At 38.6% G+C, this 21,973-nt stretch overlaps 1 protein-coding gene across 1 annotated transcript in view; it reads left to right on the top strand.

Moving 5' to 3' along the window:
* Nucleotides 1–21,973, top strand: part of BARD1 (BRCA1 associated RING domain 1) — a 93,625-nt gene that overhangs the window by 41,427 nt on the left and 30,225 nt on the right. The window contains exons 5-6 of the mRNA XM_042445042.1: nucleotides 2,517–2,597; nucleotides 3,428–3,600. Coding sequence (XP_042300976.1) covers nucleotides 2,517–2,597; nucleotides 3,428–3,600 — 254 coding nt within the window. The remainder of the gene's footprint in view (nucleotides 1–2,516; nucleotides 2,598–3,427; nucleotides 3,601–21,973) is intronic.

Below are 21,973 nucleotides of genomic sequence, written 5' to 3'. Positions count from 1 at the left end.
ACTTGAGCATCCATGGAATTTGGTATTCACGAGGAGTCCTGGAACCAAACCCCAGCAGAGACACCAAGAGCCGACTATATACCATATACACTTGTGTACACGTCGTCTCATGTGTAAGTCGAGGGAAAGTTTTAGGGCCAAGATCATGGCTTTTGATATGACCCATGGTTAAGTCAAGGATAAAACATAGGGGCATATCACAAAGGATGTAAAGAGGAAAACACCACTTCCATCCATCCTTCTCCTTCTCTGGACCCTTCCCGACCACCTAATGCCACTTCCCTGGGGCTGGAGGAGAAGCTTTTAACATTGGTTTGAAAAATGAAGGAACTGGAAGGAAATGCGGGGTTTGGTGGTCAGAGAAGGTTTTAAAATTGCATTTAGAAAGGAAGGAAGTGGAATTAAATGGGTTGTTGGGAGAGATCTAGAGGCAGAGGATAGGGAGAGAAAGTTTTAACATTGGATTAAAAGATGGGCAGCTTTTTCAGAAATCACTGCTGAAGCACATGGGGTGGTGCTTCTTTCAAGATCTTTCTAACCAGCATTGCTGTATTGACCCTTATGTAAATCAACCCAGGATTTTAGGGTCAATTGTTGGGCATATTTTTTTCAACTTATAGTTTGGTATATACAGTACATCCAAATGGAAACTAGGGCTGATGTTGGTCCTTTTTTTAGCAATCTGAAAGTTCATCTCCCTGGTGCACTGATTGGTGAACATACTGACCAGGTTCTCATGGAGATCTAAAGAAGCTTTGGAAAACAAGTCCACCCTTTTCCATAAATACAAGCCATAAGCTGTGGTTCTCTTATGTCCATGGGTTGAAGCAGTGATACTTAGCTGTCTTGCCTTGTAGTCTTGGAAGTGCAGATTCTGAATTGTTATACCATGTGAGAGAGATGGTTTTCACACACAAAAAAGTAAGCCAAGCACCTTCCAGGCACCAAACTAAGCTCCAAGAGAATCCTTGGTGGTCTGGCTGCATTTTACTCTTGAATATTTCCTCTCTACCCAGAATTCACTTCCTGTTTCTTTCCTATTTCCTCCCAGCTGTTGGCTCTTGCAAGACTGTATTTGACTCTGTCATTTGTCAAAATGACAACAAAATCCCATGCACCCAAGGCATTTTCCAAAGCACTGTTTCTCTCTTGCTCTCTTCACCATTTTGTTCATGATAAAAGATACAACATTTCATTACGTACAAAGGCAAATGGGATTATGAAAAAGATAGCATTGCAATAGTCCTTGTAGCCACACAATATGATGAACCAGCGAGCATATGAAACCCTTGGCTTTATTCTATAAGCAGCATGCTAGTGCATGTTGTCATTTGGTCCCATTTTCAGCAGAAGCAGCTAATCGAACCACTCAAGTTTACTTTGGTGTTTCATAGAATTATAGAGTGGGAAGAGACAAGGGCTTTCTAATCCAACTCCATTCTGCCATACAGGAATACACAGTCAAAGCACCCCCAACAAATGGACATCCAGCCTCTGATTAAAAACCTCCAAAGAAGGAGATTGATCCAGATATGCGCACTTTCGCCTTTCTGGCTTCTTTCCTTTCCAACACACCTTTGATTTTTTTGCCAAAGAGAGAAAAGTCAAAAAAAGCTTTCTGGCAAAAGAGAAAAGAACTACAGAGGAGAAAGTGCCTGTGTTTGCATGGCATATTAAATCAAGGGCAAAGAGGCTTTGAAGGAACAGTCAGACAGCATGAAACCGAGCATGGCTTGTAACCAATAAAGCCAGGGGTTCCTGAGTTTCCTTGGCTTATTATGACGTGCAACTGTAGTAAGTGAGTTATGGTAATTGGATATCTCATTACCTTGCTTTAATACAGCCTAACCATAGTTCCTTGCAAGTGGAGAAATTAAATCAACTATTCTTTGATTAAAATCACCAGTATTAATTTTCCTCACTCTATTACATGCAATATTGTTTCCAGAAATCCACTACCATGGACCAGTTAATTACTTCTGTTCTAATAAACTTTCCATATGAACCCCCCCCCCCCCCATTTTACTATTTAATTGTTGATGGTATGTGTATGTGTGCCTTCAAGTCGCCTGTTGACTTACAATGTTGTTGTGAGCTTTCAAGTCATTTATGATTTACAGCATACTTATCACGGGATTTTCTGCAGCTGAGCATGTGAGGTTGCCCAAGGTCGCCCAGTGGTTTTCCATGGCCAAGCAGGGAATTGAACCCTGATATCCAGAGTTATAGTCCAACACTCAAACTACTAATCCATGCAAGCATGACTTATGATGGTTCCATAAATTTCTTCCTCTGAAATTTAGCTTACAGAGCCTGGTATTCATTGGCGGTCTCCCCATGCAAGTCTTACCAGGGCTTACCCTGATTAGCTTCCAAGATCAGAGAGTTTCTGGTGGCTTTGGGTTATTTAGCTCCTGGAGTTCTACCTCCTAGTATTTTTCATTTTTGTTATTGTTGTCGATTTCCTCAAGAAATATAAATGCTGTATGGTGTTTCTCCTCCCTGCTTCCTTCTAGGGTGATCTTTCTTCTGTGGAGCACTTACTAAAAAGTGGAGCGGATCCCAATGTTAAAGACTATGCTGGGTGGACACCATTGGTAAGCATAACTTTTTATTAACTTCAGACTTTTTAATTTCATTTCAATTTTCTTGCTCTGTTTAAATTGAAAAAGCTTTTAGCTGGGTGAGTGAAATGTGCTTTTTACTGCAATTTGAATTGCATTTTACAATTTAACAGAAATGCAGTTTGGAACTACAGTCAGCCCTCCACATTTGCAGTTTTGATTTTTGCAGATTTGATTGTTTGCAGATTTGATTATTTGGAGATTTAACTAAAAATGTTCTCTTTAGGAATGTCTAGGTCCTCCAGTGCAACTCTGCTGGAAATTGACCATAGAGTTGCACTGGATGACATTTGTAGGTCCTCCAGCATGATTCTGTGGTCAACCTCTGGCAGATGCTGATGATAGAGTTGTGCTGGAGGATCTAAAGATCACTAGAGAGGTGTTCTCTCAGGCAAAAATATAGTGGTTTTTTATTTGCCGTTTTTTCACGTTCACAATGGTCCTGTGCCCCTAACCCCAGTGAATATGGAGGGTCAACTGTAGTCTCTTTTTGTCACCTCTTAAGTATGGAAATCGACTTACGATGGATACTGCATTAAAATGACTTTACCTTTTTGCATTCCAAGTGAGCGTATTCACATACTTTTCCTATTACTTATAGCAAAGATCCCTAGAACTAACAGATTTCACTTATTTAAGCTACTTTAGGAATTGGTTTTAGTTGAAAAATAGAGTAGAACACTAATGAATAAAATTTGCAATTTCTTTATGTTTTCAACTGTCGTGATTGAACAGATTCTTGGGTATTCTTTGAATTCTTACCCACTCTTCTGTATTTTGCTTTGATCCAAACCAACATTTAGCATGAAGCTTGTAATCATGGACATAAGGAAATAGTGGAGTTGTTGTTGCAGCATGGGGCACTGCTGAATGCAACTGGGTATCAAAATGATTTGCCACTTCATGATGCAGTCAAGAACGGGCATATGAGCATTGTTGAACTATTGCTTTCTCATGGCGCTTCTCGAGATGCAGTGTGAGTAGAACTGAAAACTGTTTATTTCTCTCTTATTCAGTTAATGGAGGTATAGCAATCCATCCTCAAACAACACTGAGGCAGGGGAGGGTGAGGTCTAGTGCTCAGTGATTCAGTGAGGTTGTTGTTTGGGCACAACTGCTTCAGCGAGGAGGAGGAGGAGAAGGAGGAACATTCCCCAGTAATCAGATTCCTACACACAGAAAACTTGTATAGCCAGATAGAAGGCAAGGTGAGGATGTTAGCTTCTGGCACCTAATTTTCCATGAGGTGGGATTTCCTTTTAATGCAGGAATATTCCAACATGTAAAGATTCAGCTGCAGCCCCAACAAGTACCCTCTGGTTACAGATTTACCATTACAGCAGGGATGGGCAAATTCTCAAAGTTTAAGGGCCCATTCTTGACCTAAAGAACTTATGGTGGGCCTTACTGGTAACTACTTCAAAATCAAAATGGATGTGATGAAAATTGCCATTCTTGTTTTCTTGGTGAGAAAGCCTTTTTGGTGAGCAAAACAAAGTGCAGGGAGATTCTGCTAGTGCTGTGATAAAATTGCTACTCCATGAGGCTTCCAGGAGCAGAGAAACCGCCACACCTTTAATTTAAAAAATAAAATAAAATAGAACATCATGGATTGCATGATGAAACTGCCCATCCCTGCTTTACAGACACATTTGTTAGGCTTTGGGCTAAATAGGAATTTGAACTAATCAAAACACTCTCAACATCTTAATATCTCTCTGTCTCTCTCTGTCACTCTGTCATAGCTTTAAAGGAAAAAACTGATTTAAGTTCTGTTGTGACTACATTTTTAAAACCACCTTGAAAGGCTTTCCTTTAAAAGGCAGCAATTAAATCTTTAAAATAAATACATCAGTTGATTGTAGAAAGCCAAAAACCTCTAGTCCACTCAGGGTGCTTGTGTGAACACGTTTTTTGATCCCATGGAGGCTATTGTGGCTCTTCATACCTTTGCAAGTGCCTACATCTTGAAAAGCAGACCCTTCAAATAGCAGTCTGACTATTTTTAGTATACCTAGCCTTCTGGTCTCTTTTTAAAAGTCTTTGCACTTTTCTGTGCTTATATAAGTTGTTTTGTGATTATTGTAGCATGCAGCTTCAGGTGCCAATTGTAGCAGACAATGCCACCTAGAAATGTCTGAAATAGAGGTTTTGAAGTGATTTCCTTCCTTGGTTGCTTCTTAATGACAGTAAGAAATAAATGTTGACACAAACACACACCCTGCTCAAATCCCTGCTTCTCAGTAGTGACTAGGAATAACTGTATGGCAATGTCTTCAAAGTGCAATGTGTAAAAATGCAAAAGTCTAGTTTGCTCAATGACTGGTCCTTGGTTTTAGAAAAACTAGCCATAGTCACTTGAATATCTGCCATAGTTAGCATGCATCAGTTGGTTGTAAATATAACAGAGGTAACAGAGTAAGATACTGTATATAAAAGCACATAAGGGGACATGTAGATGTGCACTGTTACGATTTTATATGCCTATTTGGATATGGTTTAGGTCTTAGAAAGATGGGTCTAGTAGCTGATGGAAATCATTGTAATGATTTGTGTCACATGCTATGGACAAAAGAAACAAGCTTCAAATATCCAACACTGTTCTAAAGGTTGTATCACTTGAGCAGTAGCCCTCCAAGCCACATAGTAAACCAAGTGTGGAATGGAATATGGATCTTTTATTCATTTTTTTTTCTTTTTAAAAAAATGAAATATCTAATGTGCAACCTATTGGACTACCGAAAACAGGTTATTGAATCCTAGCCAGTATACCTAATACACCAGCATAAATAGCTATATCCAGAGATAGTCATGTTGGCTATGTAGCATAGTACAATAACATCCAAAACCCACCAAACAGTGATACCTTTATTGGCCAATCAAAATGTATAAAATTGCAAGCTTTCAAGTAGCTATAGTTAAACTGTATAACAACAATGGGGACTATAATGTTTCATCCTCACACACCATTTTTTTGTTGCAGATACCAGACCTCTCATGGCAGTTAAAAAAAACCAAAACACACAAATAATGTGTCTTTCATCTGCCAGAGATTTGGTTCAAATGACTCTGCATGCATGCCTGCTATTTTCTTTTTAAAAATAATAGGCATACATGCATACACCTACCATTTTTGGAAGAGATGCAGCCCACAGTGGGTTGTGGAGGGCAAAAGTGATCACTAAAGGGATGCCTTCTCTGCTGTAAAACAGTAGATCTAGTTACTTCCTCTTTTGCACCAGAAAGAAAGGATGAAGAAGAGTTAACCAAATACTCAGTGACATCAAGGGACATTATGTCCCCTGACATCATTTGTAATGCCATCACAGGAGGTTGGTGGAGGAGGAAACCAGTTCCTGCAAAACTTCCAAATCACACATTAAGCAAACATGCTATATTTTGTTTGATATACTGTATATACTCATGTATAAGTTTAGAATTTTTAGTCAAAATATTGACTCCCAAAACCCCAAGTCAACTTATCTACAAGTCAGTGTAAGAAGTGTATTTTAACTCTTATTTTAAAAAAAAACCACTCTGGTGAAAGGCAAAAATCTGTCCTGGAAGCACTGACACACACCCACATCTCTCTCATCTATGCAACCTTTAGTGTGAATGCAAACAGTTATGCATGCTGGAAATTTGTAAGTTCTTTGGCATTATCACACAGAGATGGGATCACTCCCCCATCCTTATCCCATCATTAACCCGTTCATGACTGTGGCAGCACGAAAAGCTTTCAAATTGTAGCACTGATCCTGCCATTAACCTGTCATTAAAGCGGCATGGCCATAACGCGAACTTCTGTTAATGTGAAACACCAGCCAATGTTGCTTTAATGATGGTTAATGGCCGGATAATGATGGGTTCTGCATGACTTCATCTGAAAGTCTTTTGCCCTCATTCGTGCTTTCCAGGTGGGATAAGCGTGAATCCTGTCTGAAAGCCCTTCCCGCAATTGCTTGGGTAGGATGATAACATGACGGGACGAGCTGGGATGTCCCTCATCTGATAATCTCCATTGTTTCCTTTGCTTTGTTATGTGCTCTTAAGTTTTACCCTTGACTTATGAAATCATAATTCATAATAATCAAATCAAAATCCATAATCCATAATGCATGAGGTCAATTGTATGCAATATGTTAAATTATTTCCCCTTCTTACCAGTCTTTTTAGACTAAAATTTCTAGACTTATACATGAGTATATGCAGTACAGTTGGCCCTTCTTATACACTGATTTTTTATACACGGATTCAAACATCCACGGTTCAAAAAAAGTATACATTTCAAATATCAAACTTTGATTTTCCATTTTTATAAGGGACACCATTTTGCTATTTCATTATATTTAATGGGACATGAGCATCCATGGATTTTGTTATCCATGGGGGATCTTGGAACCAAACCCCAGCATATAACAAGGGTCCACTGTATCTTCCATGGGAAAAGCCAAAACAGAAATGGAAATGGAAACTTGCGTGGGTTTCTTCTGAAGTCAGGAAATGTGTGTTTCGCCGGGAAACTGCAAGTTTTAATAGTTGCAATCTGACTCTTTCAACCTTTTCTCTGACTAGCAAAAAATGAAGCTACAAATGGAAAATATTATGTGGACCAGTGGACCTATTAATTGCCCTGTTGGCCTAGTTAATTTTTTAAAAATTTAATCTCCTGCACATAGCTAATTTATATTTTATAGCTGCTTTTTAATGTTTGGTCTCTTGAATTTTCTGTCTGTCTTGCTTCACAGCCAACCAAGTGACGTGAAAAATTAGCACTCCGAATTTGCAGTTTCAGTTGTACATAACGGCTTTTACACAGATGGACTCTCTTGCCAGTTTTTTTCCAATGTACAGTAAGCTTAGCATTAGTAGAAGCTGTCTTGCCCCCTCTTTTTTTTTTTTTTGCAAAGAAAGATCATCTGCATTGAGTGTTTGAATCTGAATGCAACTGGGCTGTTGGAAACATTTGTTTAAGACCAGATAGGACTTTTCACACAACTAAAAGTGACCTAGTGGTTTGAGCATTGGACTATGACTCTGGAGTCTAGAGTTTTAGCCATGGAAACCCCCTGTATGAGCTTGGGCAAGTCACACTGTCTTGGTCTCAGATGAAGGCAATGGCAAACCCCCTCTGAACAAATCTTGCTAGCAAAACCCAATAATAGGGTCACCATAAATCAGAAACAACTCAAAGGCACACAATAATATCTTTGTTATAGTGTAATGTATGCAAGGAGGCATTTCTGATTGGTTTGGGAGGTGCACATAGAGCAAATCACAGGTGCCAGGATGCTTGGTGGAACATCCTATCATGCACCCATAGATTTGTATAGCAGAGATATCTTACAGTGATTTGAAGGAATTACTTCTCTGTGGTGGCATCCATTCCATAGAATTAACTACCTTTAGTGATGAAATGGACACCTACAGTGCAAGCTTCTGCTGTTCAGTAAAAACATATATATTCATCTGGGCATTCCCAGGTGTTTACTGAATTTGGCTTCTTTGTATGATTTTTGTAGTACTTTTTGTATTGCATTTATCTTGTAAACTACCTGTACCTTGTTAGCTTTTATGATTAAATGAGTCATTTCTTTGCCAAAAGAGATTTGTCCCAAATGCCTCTCTGCCAAAACTTTGTGATAGCCCTTATTCATCCTTGCTGCAATCATTGGTATCTCACCAGATGTACTTTCACATAACATTTAGCTGCAGGCACAGCATTTACATTCCAGAGATTCCAGCCTTCACTTTGCAAGAGAGAGTTTCTAGCCCCTCATGATCAGGATGTTCTATCTTGTTAATGTGTTAAACTGGTTTAACATATGGTTGCCTCTGAGATGCACACAGTGTGGTCAGGTTTCTTTGTGAAGTATTTTTCAGGTTCTTTTTAACCTGACTGGTGAAATCCTATGAAAATTGTAAAATAAAGTGGAAAACCAGTCCAAATTGAAAGTTGAATCACATGTTCTTCATATTATAAGATCATTTTACAACTTAAATGTCTGTTTATAATCTCTGCCTCTAACATGCAGAGTTCATCACAAGGGGGAGTGGGGTATTCCTGACCTTAGTTTAAACTAATGGAATATACAGTCAGCCCTTCTTATACATGGATTTCTTATACATGGATTCAAGCATCCATGGTTTGAAAATGTTCAAAAAAGGTATAAATTTCAAATATTAAACCTTGATTTCTTCTTCGTGGTCTCTGCGAATCATACAAATGGGTTTCACTGTCATTTTTACAAAGGACACATTTGCTAGTCATTATATTTAATGACTACACGGATTTGTTACCATGGGGGATCTTGAACCAAATCCCAGGTTAACAACGTCCACTGTAATTCATTTAGTAGCCCAATATTGCACTGGCATTTGTTTAATCATTTAACCTTTGAATCATGGGCCGTACATGCTTCCAGACACTGTTGTTGGCTTTTTGATATATCACGGTTTTTTTAACAATACATCTCTTAATTTTCTGACCCTATAATTTAACCGTTTACACCAGGAATCCTGCTCATTAAGGACTACTCTCTATGCATGCCACCATTTCTGGAAAGGTCGAAACACACTGTCTGGTTCACCCTCAGTCATTGCTTCAAAATTATCATTAACTGTTAACTGAGAGGTCGATAAAATAACACCTCATGTTTTCCTGATTCATGCTTTGTTTCTTCACTGAAAACCCTCAAACAGTATCCGCCCAAGCTCCAGTAATGTCGTTCTTACTGCGCCCCTACTTTTCCATATTAGTTAATCCATGCGCACTAATTGCCTTCTCTGGCTCGATTTTAGCTCCACGTTGTTGATAAATGTTTAATCTTCTTTATTAGATTTTATCCCCCTCCCCCTGCCACTTCCTCCAAGGAGCTCCTGGGTAGCCTTCATGATTTCCCTCCTTCTGTTTTTATTCTCACAGTTAATCTGTGAAGTCGATTAACTGAACAATTGTGGCCTGTCCGGGTTACCCACTGCAGTTTGGTGTGGAAATTTAAAACTGGGTCTCCACAATTCCTCCAAGCACCGCACACATAGATTCTCCTTAGAGCAATAGCTCTACGATTTCTATACTGGTCATAGGAACCCAGCCTCTCCATGCGGTTTACCGTCTGTACGGCAATGCCCCCACAAGCTGGGTACTCCTTACACACGCAAAAGAATGAAGGGCTATCCACCTGGACGCCCTTGGGGCTCAAACTCACAACTTTGCTGCGTACCAGCCATTTAACCACTGCCACCACTGGGCTCAATTCTTTTGATACTGTTTTGATTCATGCGCCTTTTCCATTCATAGAATCATAGATCGTGAGTTGGAAGAGACCAATAGGGCATCCAGTCCAACCCTGCATGCAGGAACATCAAATCAAAGCATCCCTGACAGATGGCCATCCGCCTCTGTTCAAAGACCTCCAGGAGGAGACTCTCCCACCCCGAGCGGAGTGCATCCACGGTCGAACGCCCTTACGTCGGCAGTTCCTCCTAATGTTCAGGGGAATCTCTTTTCCAGTAGCTTGCACCATTGTTCCGGGTCCTGTTCTCTGGACGCAGCAGTAAAGAAAACAAGCTTGCTCCCTCTTCACATGACATCCTTTCCCATCTTTCAACAGGGTACATATCGCCTCTTAACCGTCTTTCTCCAGGCTAAACATCCCCCGCTCCCTAAGTCTTCCTCATAGCGCATGGTCTTCCAGACCTTCACCATTTTTGTCCGCCTCTTTGGACACGCTCCAGTTTCTCGATGTCCTTCTGAATTGTGGGCCCGAAACTGGACACAAATTCAGTGGCCCTGACCAGAGCAGCGCTACAGTGGCCCCCTATTCTCTCTGATCTAGACACTACCTTCTATTGTGCCGCCTACAATAGCATTGGCCTTTTTGCGCCACATCACACTGCACTAGTCAACTGCGCACTGGACTCCAGATCCCTTTCACAACGGAGTTGCCTTTTGGGGAGATATATATAATCTTTTATTAATTTGTAATTTAATAAATAAACCATGAAAAATAGCACCATCGAAGATTAGATTTTTTCAGAAAAAATTTAACAAATGGAAAAAATTAAAACTCAAACATATTCGAAAAAGGGACTTTGTACCCCCTCTCTTCTTCTTCTTCTTGTCTCTCAGGAAGGAGGATCTTATTGTTACCACTTGATAAAGGCCCATGCTCTAAAAAAAATAAGGGATGAAGGCTTCTCTTACTATATTCTAATTACTAGGGAACTAACAGCCTTGGTAAAGGTCTATTTGGCCCCTAATATGTCCTTTACACTATATAAATTCAATTTTCTATAGACTCTTAAATCCAAAAAATTATCTAATAAATTTATCAATACTGTACAAATAATATAATATTACAATAAATCTTTCCCTGCACCTCCCAACGAATTATAGTGATTAAAAAAAGAAGAAAAGCAAAAATAAACAGGAAGCTTTTTTTATAAATTCCTTTCTACTTCGGTTTGCGATTCTATTTAGTCTCTTGGAAATTTGAAAACAGAAATTAACATGTATCAATGCTTAGCCATATTATCAGAAACGCCCTCCAACTTAAACCAATTTTATTTTCCTCTTTACCGTCTCTCAATTCTCACTTCCATTTCATTGACCACCACAATTTACTGGGTTGCGATCTGAAGAAAAAGAAATATCTAAATCCCAAAAACTTTTTCCACACAATTAGATCAGGGACTTTTTTCCACATTTCCTTTCTCTTGTTGTTATTTTATTTTGGACATGACAAGATATAATATCTATTCTAGTTCGCTATAATCATTGATCCTTCATCATCCAATTTTCCCAAGTTGGCAACTTCTTTAGGTTTTCCCAGGAAACCGCGTATCTCCATTCTAGCCGCGGGTATAAGGTAAACATTGTAAAAGAACTATCCTCCAGTTCCTGCTGCTTCGGTCTTTTAGGGTCAAGAACTTAGTTATGTTCAGTAGGAAATAGTTTTGGGATTTCAATTTGGAAATTTTTATTTCAAGGATTTTGTTTGTAATAGTCAAATGTATTTTAACCGAATTTTTGAATTTCTGGGCATTTCCACCACATTGTGGAAATGTTGTCCCCTTCTCTTATTCCGCCTCTCCAACCAATTTCCATCTGTGAGGTGGGTTCATGAACATTTTTTTTAATTTCCAGGGGGTGTAATATTTACCACCTGTTCATAATCTTTAGAAAATTTTCTTTCAGATTTCTGGGCCCACTTGGAAACTTATTCTGTCTTGGGTTCCAAGCCCCTTCCCATTCGTCCATATTAATTGTCATGTTTAAGTCCTCGGGCCCCCTTTTCATATAATCCCTTGACTACAAGTTTCTCTAGAGTTCTGTTCCAAAAATAGATTGTATTAGTTTGGTTTATTTTTTTTTTATCCCTATTGCCAAAGTACTCGTCCCAATTCGGTTTTAATTTTTAAACAAGTTCTATTCCCTTTCTCTTTAATCTTCTTTTGTTATTTGGAAAACTCTGTATATAGTTTAAACCACGTTATCTCGCGTAACCCCTCTTCTTCCAGCCTCTTCTCTCTTGTTTTGATGTTAACTTTTCCCTGGTCCTGACTTAAATCAAAGATTTTTGGTTAAGTTTAGCCAGTTGCCTCCTGCGAAAAGGCCATCGCCAAAAAAACGCCTCTTGGGTGAAGGGGTCCAGATGGTAATTAAAATCCAAAAAACACTTTTTTTATTCTTATTCCAAGTTAATTAATAAGTTGATTTTTTAATTAGCGTGTATTGTCGAAAATCCTTGTTGTGTTCTACTTTATCGTAGGCACAAAAAAGGCCATTTGCCCCCCGAAAAATTCTTAAGTGGGTATTCTCCAAAATTAAAAAATGTGAAGGGGGGTCATCACAAACTTTTCAAAACCACTGTATCCACACCGTCTGGCAAGCCCCATAATATAGTTGAACGTCCCGGCCAGAGGAAAAAACCCCCTCTTCTTTTTAGCATCCTTCAATGTGGACCATTTTTCTCCTAGGCTTTCTTTCCTTTCCAAACAAAATTTTTTGGAGTTCCTTTTCCAATTCCTAAAGATATTTTCTTTTATTCTCCATTGGTTAAATTCTATGTAGTAAAAAACATTAAATTTCTTGGGAAGGGGGAAGACACTACCAATCTTAATTGTGGGAGATCTCCCCAGTATCGAAAGGTTAATGATTCCATCTTTTCATATTTACTGATATATTTAAAAACATTAACATAGTTATTTCCAAAGCAGTCTAAAGGTTATTCTTTAGGCTAACCAAAAAACCCCCAAGTATTTAAAGCTTTTTTTTTTCCTCTTTGTAATAAAACCAGTCTTTCTTTTCTAACCAAATCGAACTTCTTCTCCTTGGTAAGGTTTTTTGTTAACAAATGAGGTATTGTTCTTGTTTGATCTCTTAATCCGGTAACATTTCAAAACTGATTTAATTTCATTATTTTTAAAGTAAAGGGGGAGTCTATCCATTGGGAATCGGGGGTGTCTTATTCTTTCCAATACTTAAAAAATAACATTCATCTGCGAACACCCTCATTTTCAATTTCCAAAACCTTTTTTTTTTTTAACCCTCTGATGTTCTTAATTTTGATTAATACCAATGATTAGAATTTTTCATGCTTGTCAGGAAAAAAAGAAGGCGGGGAGAGGGGCACCCTTGGCTCACTCCGCCTCTTCTAAAAGATGTTTTTAAAATCTGAGATTTCCCCCCGTTTAACAACCCCCACTTGCGCACTTTGATGTTTGTATATTGTCTTATCTGATCTATGAATACTCCCCCAGGCCTCGTTGGATTAAGGAGTTTTCGAGCACGACAATCCCAACTTAAAGATCGAAAAGCCTTTTCCATATCTAAATGCAACTACGCAAACATTTTCTCTTCATTGTTGCACGTGATAAATACTCTAGGCAGTTTATTATTTGGTTCTGATATTATCTCTTAATTGCCTGCCTGGTAAAAAACCACTTCTGGTTTTTTCCCAGTATCGTATTTAAGAATCGTTTTTAGTCTTTTGCTAAGATGTGAGTACAAATCTTTATAATCAAATTAATAGACTTAAATTGGGCGGTTAGTTTAGTTGTAGGGTAGTTTGATACTGGGTTTGTTTTGATACTAATAACGGATTTCTTCTTTTCCTTCCTTATGTATGGAGAGACGCTATTGGCTGCCTCCAGGGAGGGAGGGGGGATTCCTTTCTGTTTGCTTAATTGAAAGATTACATAGGCTTATTTTAAATGGATTTAACCAATTTCCCATTTAAATTCCTTGTAAAATTTTGGAAAGTGGAAGCCATTCCCTTCCGGGGGATTTGGCTTCCTTCCAGACTTCTCGATTTGCTTTATTATTTCTTGTTTCGAGATTGCCTCATTTTAATCTTTTCTTTGGGGTCTTCGGAAATTCTATGCTTAATTTCCCTTCTTAATGTTACTTCTTGGAGGCCGTTTTTTTGTTTCTTTTATAGTAAGCCTTGAGCCTTATATAGATTTTTGATAATTTTTAAAACTCTCGGATGGAATCTAATATTATCTCTCCCCTAGAAGTGACCCCCTCCTTTATCTGTTTTTAAACTTGGGGATAATTTTCGTTCCCTTCTTTTTTTTAGTTCTTTGCTAACCATTTCCCCCACTTTATTCACATATTTTCAAAAAAAATTTGCTGTTGGTCGCCCTTAAATTTCTGTATTTTATAAAGTTAATTTTACTTTGTGTTTGTGTTGCAGGATTTTTTCTTTCGTTCCTGATCTGAGTAGTATTTGTCGGGTCAGCTTTTATTTAGCAAATAATTCTTTCTCTTTACGTTCCCCACAGATCTTTCTCCCTACATTTTGTTAATTCTCTTTACTTTTCCGCGGGCTCTTTTCAGAAATAACCCCCGAAACACCGCTTTTAAAACCCGATTCCCAAACCACATTATTCTTATCTCTTTGCATCGTTAATCTCAAAATAAAATGGCTATCTCTTTCTCTATTTTTCCACAAAACGGCTTTATCTCCTAAAAAAAGCTCATACCCTTTCGTCTCCATTGACAGTTTCCCCGCTTCCCAAATCTTCCATCGTTCATCTCAATCAAAACAGTGATCAGATAGTGATCTAGGGTCCTAATTACATTTGACTTCCACCTTTGTCCGCCCAATATGGCAGACAGTTTTAAAAAAATAATCAAATACGGGAACCATTGATTATAGTGGTTCGGAATAAAAAGTCAAATCCTGGTTTAATCTTCATTTTTTGTAGGAACCCAAAGGTCCTACAAGGTATGTTTCCCTGCCTCAAATCTTCTGCAGCTCTTGGGAAAGTTTCCCTGAATGTCCTTAATCTTTTTTTCGCCTTCCTGTCCCCCCCCCTCTTGGGATTATGACCCCATTTTATTAAAGTCTCCCGCCAATATTATATTGTTTTGCCATCATTTCATAGGACATTAGTTCTTCATTTTAATTTTCTGATAATAAATGTCTTTTTTTTCCCAGTGGCCGTAAAACATTCACAATATTCAAGTCTTCTTATCAACCTATATCTATTTCTATTATTTGACAATCTTCCCTTCGGGATTCGTTCTTTAGTTCTTTTCGTTGTAAAATTCATGTTTACATAAACCACTAAATCCTCTCTGTTCTCTTTTTTTTTTGTTTGGACCAAAGGCAAAGCAAATTGCCCAAAATTTTTAGGGTTTCTCAAATATTTTTCCTCCCCTTTCCTATATTTTAGTTTCTGTTAGAAAGGACTACACTCGTAATATTTTCTCTTTTTCCCCAAAAAGTGAATGAACTATTTGTTTCTCTTTTTTCCCTGTTTATTTTACCCCCTCCACATTCCAGGGATGCCAGTTTGAAGCATCATTTTGTATCAGGATTTACTATCCTCAAAAAAACTTAGTCTACTTTCTTAGACTTACCCCCCATGCAAAAAAAAACGTAAGATAATTTTATCGTACCCAAAAAACCTACGTCAAAAAAGGACAACAATTCTAGCTTTTCCCCCCCCTAGGAAAAAAAATCAGACAAGTACAGTTCCACATCCCCCTATAAATTAAAAGAATTTATAGACCCGATTAGGTTTCAAAACGATCTTAGATGGGGTAAATGCGAGGTTATCTTCTAAATCCAGATTCAAAAAAGCAAATTTGAGTTCAGATTTCTCTTTTCTCTTTGTTTGGGAATCCTTTTTTTCTGAAGGCTGGATCAAGTGGGAGGTCCATTCTTCTTTGGGGCTGTCGCTTCTACTACCCGAATTCTTCTCTCCGTTGGATTTCTCATCCTCCAAAGGTCGGAGTTGTCGGAAAGTTCTGTAGAAATTCTCTCGCCTTCTCAGTCGGTATTTATTTTGGAATTCTTATGATTCAATATAAAGGTGACCACCCCTTCCGGATTCATCCCATCTATAATTGAACCTTTATTTTTTGTTAGCAATTGCCGTTTAAGAAATTTATTACTGTTGTCTTCTGGTTTTATAATTGAAGAGGTAAGTCTCTAAAAAATAGAACACCGGGGCATCATCTTCTATCATTAAGTTGTCTTCTGTAGTTTCTTTTGTATGAACCCCTTTCTTTTCTCCTTGTGGTTGTTAAAAAACAAATTAACAATATAGTCGGCTGACAAAGCCTTTTTTATTGGGAAAATTTAAGAGGGTTGAACTCGAAGATTTATCCCGTTTTGTTTTTGCGTTTCTAGACCAGATCTATCGAAGTCTAGTCTAAGACACGCGGGATCTTTATTAAAGCTGGGAAAAAGGAAATAACAAGCGGGAAACACTATTCTTCGAGGTTCCTCATTCTCACCTCTGGGAGGGGCCTCTTATTTTTAATGGGCCTTTGTCTATGTGGCCTTTTTTTCTTGTATTTGGCAGAAGAAATCTCTTGAAGCTGATGTTTCTTTTCCCAAAATTTTTTTATTTAATGACTTTTCTCTCCAAACATCCCGCTGTATCTTCGATAAAAATATTTAAGCTGTACTCTTTTAATATCCGCAATTTCTTTATTAAACAAAAAGTCGATCTTTTGGCCAAGCCCTTCAATTTCCATGCCTGTTCGCGCCTTAATTTATTTCTCTAAAGATTTTTGCTCTTTCCCTTAATTTTCCAGTTTGAAAATTTCTTCCTTAAATTTCTCGTTTAGTTCCTTCCAGTTATCAAAGATGTTTATTTCTGTGCTTTTGTTTAGATCATTAATGAGTTCTCGTCTCGTTAATTTCTGTTGGTATTCACTCATAATAAGCTTTTTGTATTTTTGCCACTTTCTCGTGGTCCATTGGTGTAAATTTCCTGAGAATTTCTTTTCTTCACGAAACAGGGTTATATCTTTGTGGAATTAAACTTATCAAAGGGCACCTCAAACAAAAGCTGAAGGAGATCTTAGCTTTCGTGTCAAAATTAGCCAGCCCCTTTTATCTTAAACAGAAGTAAATCTCCTTCTGGCTGGAGTTAAGGGCTTCAGGTTTGGCTATGACTGAAAGTTTGTGCTAACTAAATGGTTCAAAACCACCTTCTGTTACCAGTTCTAAGAGAAAAAAAGTCTAATTAGTAGCAACACTGAAAAACGAAAAAATGCGGGGAAAGAAAACACCTCCCCTTAATTCTCAGCTGGAAAAACTCAATCGCTCTTTGAGGGGGGAATCAAAAAATTACAAAAAAAAAAAAAGTTAGTACCGGTCTGTCCAAATGTGCATGATGACCTTATTTATTAGTCATTTAAAAAATATCCGTTTTCCCCAAATAGGGAAGGGAAAAAGAGAAATCCTTCTAAACATTGGTGGGAGGATACTTTTTTTTTGTTGCGGGGGGGGGGGGTTCTCAAAAAGGGGCGGGCGTTTCAAAAAAAAAAAACCCCTTGCTCTTTCTTTTTTCCTAAACTCCCCACCAAAATTGTTTCTTTCTATTCATTCGTTTCCTCTCAATTTTATCCTTGGCTGCCAGGGTTTTCTTCCAAAATAAAGAATTACAGAGAGAGGAGCCTCATTCGGTTCTCACTATTTTTATTCCTTTCAACTCAACAAGAGGAGGAGGAGGATCCCCTACTCCTTGGACCTTGTTTCCTCTTCCCTTTCTTGCGAGACAATCGAGTGTTAATGCTGCGCGCTGCCTCACAAAGGGTCTTTCTAGAGGCAGCTTCAAAAAAATTTAACATTAAAAAAGGTTGCGCCTTGGGAACGCTGGTTGTCCAAAAGACTTTAACTTCTGCAGTCCCGGCTGGTCTTGTCTTGCGACCTTCCCCGAACCCTTTCTCATACGACCCCTGAAAGGGTTGTGGGCGGAGGAGCCGAATTCTCCGGACCCCGGAAAGCCCTCGGCTCAAGCCTCTCTCGGCTTGGGCTTTCCCTCTTTGGTCTCTTCACCCGTTCAGTTGTTATATCCGTTAGAGACCTTAAACGGGGCACAAAACTGAGAGGAAAGAAAAGGCCAGAGGCAGGCCGCTTCTTGCTTCCCCACGCGCCTCGGGCGTCGCCAACCGGACAGTCTCCCTTTCATCCAGTAGTTTCATTGCCCATGGAGTGCTATTGGTTAATGGGTAACCCTGTTGCCTGTTCTGGGCCCATTATGACAGTTAGCGCTTGCTTCATGGGATCCATCGGACACAAAAAAGGTTGTGGTTTTGTTTGCTCTGTAATTGTTTGATGGATTTTACCTTTGGTTTTAAAAACCTTATCCACTCCGACTGGCTGTTGTTCCTTGCTAATAAGTTAGTTAATTCAACACAAGCTCTGCCAGGCCTTCTGCAAGATTCCATGGAGTTGTTAAGCCCACTGTCATTTTTGTTCTTTCTCATGGAAGCAGATTTTTCCAACGCTTTCAGGCAAAAAGAAAGCTTTCCTGGAGAAATCGAAATTTCTTGCATGTTCCTCATGTTATTAGTCTCAGAAATTTAAACCAAAAAAATTGGGGCCTTAAAAAACTTTGGCTTCAATTATCCATGGGATTAGTTTGTTAAGTTTCTGTACTTAGTATTATCCAAAAAAGAGTTTTCTCTTAAATAGGAGTGGGGCAAAAAAAGTGAGGGGCTTAGTCCATCCCAGGAGAACGTACAAAGAAGAAGCGGACTCCCCTGTAGTTTTTTCCCACGCAGTCCCATTTTCTGATCTTTTTGAATTGGCCTACTGGCTCCGCGGAAAATTGACGTTGTTGCAAGCTTTTTTCATTGCTGGCTTATCAAAGGAGCAACTGAGTGGAACTCGGGCTGGAGAAAACATTTGAATAAGATTTTATGTATGTTTGCCAGTTTTTTTCAGGAATTCAGGGCAACGTTATCACCTACAGTTAAAGGCTAGAATCACTGCTAGCTATAAAGTATTTAATTTACTTCTTTGCTTTTGGTTTTCTATTCTTTTTGAAAATGCACCTATTTTCTTTATCTCTGCTTGTGGCCTGGTCACCTCTCCCCCTTACACATATAGGCCACAATTTACCATCGGTTCCTCCTCATCCATTCAGCCATTTCTTATGTGAACACAAAACAGTTTTCTGCTAGAATTTAGTAGGTCTTTGGCTATTCTCCGTTACTTGTCATTTACATCCTTGTTTTACATTCCCCCCTACATTTTTAAACCTCGACTTATCCACAAGTCAGAACACAAAAAATCCAAACTTGTGGCTCCAAAAATTCTTACCCCTCGATTTCTACCCCGGAGGGCCAAAACACTTATAGTCAAGTATAAAAAGGGTTTAGTAAATCTTTTTTTTTTGGGGGGACTCTGAACACCAAAGCTTTCTCTACCAACTGATTCTGCTGGCCCCTTCCTACGTAGTTGGGGGAAAACTAAACTCTTATCTAGGTGGGACTCTCTATCTCCATTCTCCTCTTCTTTGATAAGCATTGTGCTTATAGCAATAAGTTTTAAACACATTTAAAACTAATACAGCTTTATGCTATCTATTGTTGATGGTTAAAACCCAGTAGATTTTATACATTAAGTAATATTTGCTTTTCTCTACTGGCTGTGAGTTTGAAAAGTTTATGACTGTCTGGACTATGATGTTTGAAGTTTTAAATATAGCCCTAAATTAAACAAGTCGCTCTAAATGTCTACATCTGGTGATCTATGGGCTGGATAATAGAGGCTAAAGGATGGGGGACAGGTCCTTCTATGGTGTTTTTTAGGGGTGAAAGAGGGCTTAAAGATTTCTCTCTTCATACGACACATTAATAATATTAACTGGCCCCCTGCTGGACCTGTACTGGCACTGGAGAAGGCTGACAGGCTCTGTGAAAATGAGAGTGTGAGGGCCAGATTCAAGGTAAAATGGTTATTTTTTATGCAACAACGGTTTGGTTGGCGTTGTTGTGTTGCTGGCTGTTGATTGGACCACCATCAGAAAATTGGGACTGGGCTCGCCGGGTTGGCAATTCCCAGGTTTTAAAAAATATACATCACAGGGAGGAAGGCGCATGGCCCTTCTACAGCTGCCTGTGGTGGACACTGCAGCTCCCCACATCCCTCCACCAATTTAGCAATTGTTGGCCAAGGATTGATGGGAGCTGAGATGGCAACTAAAACAGCATGTAGGGGTTACCATGCTCCCTACCTGTTGTTAAGAAAACAAACTAGTTTAAGCAACAACCAGCCGTGACCACCTTGGGTATGTGGAGCAGCATCTAAAAACTACTATGGAAGCATTTTTTTCAATTTGGACTTGACAATGTTTTTATTCCCTGGAAAAAACAGTTAAGTAAAATAATTTCTTGACACTACAACTGCTTAGCGTTCTATATCATTATTTTAAAAAGTTTTTGATTCCGGGGCATGGATTGTTGTGTTGCTACATTGTGAATCACTGGACAAAGGGCGACTTAGTTACAGGCTTTTCCGAATTATTGATTCCCACCTCTGGCCTTTTTCTGCTCAACTGTAGCTGCTTGCTGTTCTCATCCATCTGTCTTAAATTTGTGGTGTTTAAATTGGCGGTTTTCGCTTTTTTCAATTTTTCCTGGGAAACTGCTATTAAGAAGGTTGGACATTCTTAATGGAAAGCGAGAAAAAATTCTACAAATTTGGGACTGTATTCAGGTAATTTTACAGAGGGTCCAAGGGGCACAATCTTTTTTTTTTATCTTACTTTTCGAACCCCATTCTGTCTTGTTTATAGTAATATATTGGTCAAAACCCGTTGATTATGCTGTTGTGAAACAGGAGGAGATGGAGCTAGTCGATTTTAATGCTGTTCATCAAGAAGAGAAGTGAATCTTTGCAGTTACTAATGGTGGAGAAGTGATCAAAAGGAAGGAATGTTTAAAAAAAATCTATTTTTTAAAAACGCAACCCCCCCCCTGTTGGTTGTCTCTCATGTAAAGTTGAAATTTGGATTGATGTTAGTAACTCCTCCTAGGCTTTGCTGATTGTGATAAACAACTTGAATCTGGACTGTTTTATAAGGGTTGTTGTCCAAAGCGCCACCCAAGGAAATTTAAAAAACAAAAGTTTTTAAAGCCCAGAGCCCCCACCTCCAGGCGCATAAGATGCTGTTAAAAAAAACTTAGGATGATCAAAACACAACACAGTCTCAAAATACACGGTAAACATCTAAAAAAGCACAGTGTGCTGCAAAAAAAACCACAAACTAATAAAAGGGGCTGACACATAATTTGTACCGCTAAGAGAAAAAAGGAAAACACATCTACAGTATTATTGTACTGTAATAGACCCCACGTTACGGGAAGTCGGAGGATAGGTCTGTTTGGGGCCCAAATGAAGGATTGATGTGAAAACAGGGGAATACATAAGTCGGAGGGTTTAAAAATTTCGGGGATGTCAACCAACAAAGGTCTAAAAGGATGGAAAAGGCAAAAAGGAAAAAACACTTGTCCCAAAAGAACGTACAACAATTCCAGCAGGCAAAACTGGTTGTGCTCAAAATAAAAGGCTAGAGCGATGATTGGAGGAGTTAGATTGGGGGTTCAGTGCTTTTCAGAAATTGTAAACTTCTCTGACTTCCCCCCCCCCCCCCCACTCAGCAAATGGTTCCATTTTTCATTAAGGGTTAAAAGGACATTTGGGCTTACTTGATTCCTGGGATACATTTGATGACTACCTAAAAAAATTAGGATTACACATGGAGTATATGGCAGTATTTATTTTTCAAATTTATTTGTTTGTTTAATTTAATCATCACCTTTTTCATTGGGATGAGTCCTCCAAGGCGTCACATCAACTAAGACCAAAGTACACTAAAACCTAAATAATTTGATACAAAAGTTTTATTCAAAAAAAAAAATAGCTCCATTAAAAAATGGCTCAAATACACAGTTTAAATTTTTAAAAAATGCTATTAAACAAGTAAACGATTAAAACATAAATATAGTATACCCTGGTTCAAAAGATCTTTTTTGCCCCCCCCCCATAGAAACTTAAAAAAAAAGTCAAAGTTAATTTACCTAAATTAAA

The sequence above is a fragment of the Sceloporus undulatus genome, chromosome 1, assembly GCF_019175285.1.
Source record: "Sceloporus undulatus isolate JIND9_A2432 ecotype Alabama chromosome 1, SceUnd_v1.1, whole genome shotgun sequence".
Lineage (NCBI taxonomy): Eukaryota > Metazoa > Chordata > Lepidosauria > Squamata > Phrynosomatidae > Sceloporus > Sceloporus undulatus.
The sequence above is the reverse complement of the archived record's forward strand: the minus strand, read 5'-3'. Positions and strand labels throughout refer to the sequence as shown.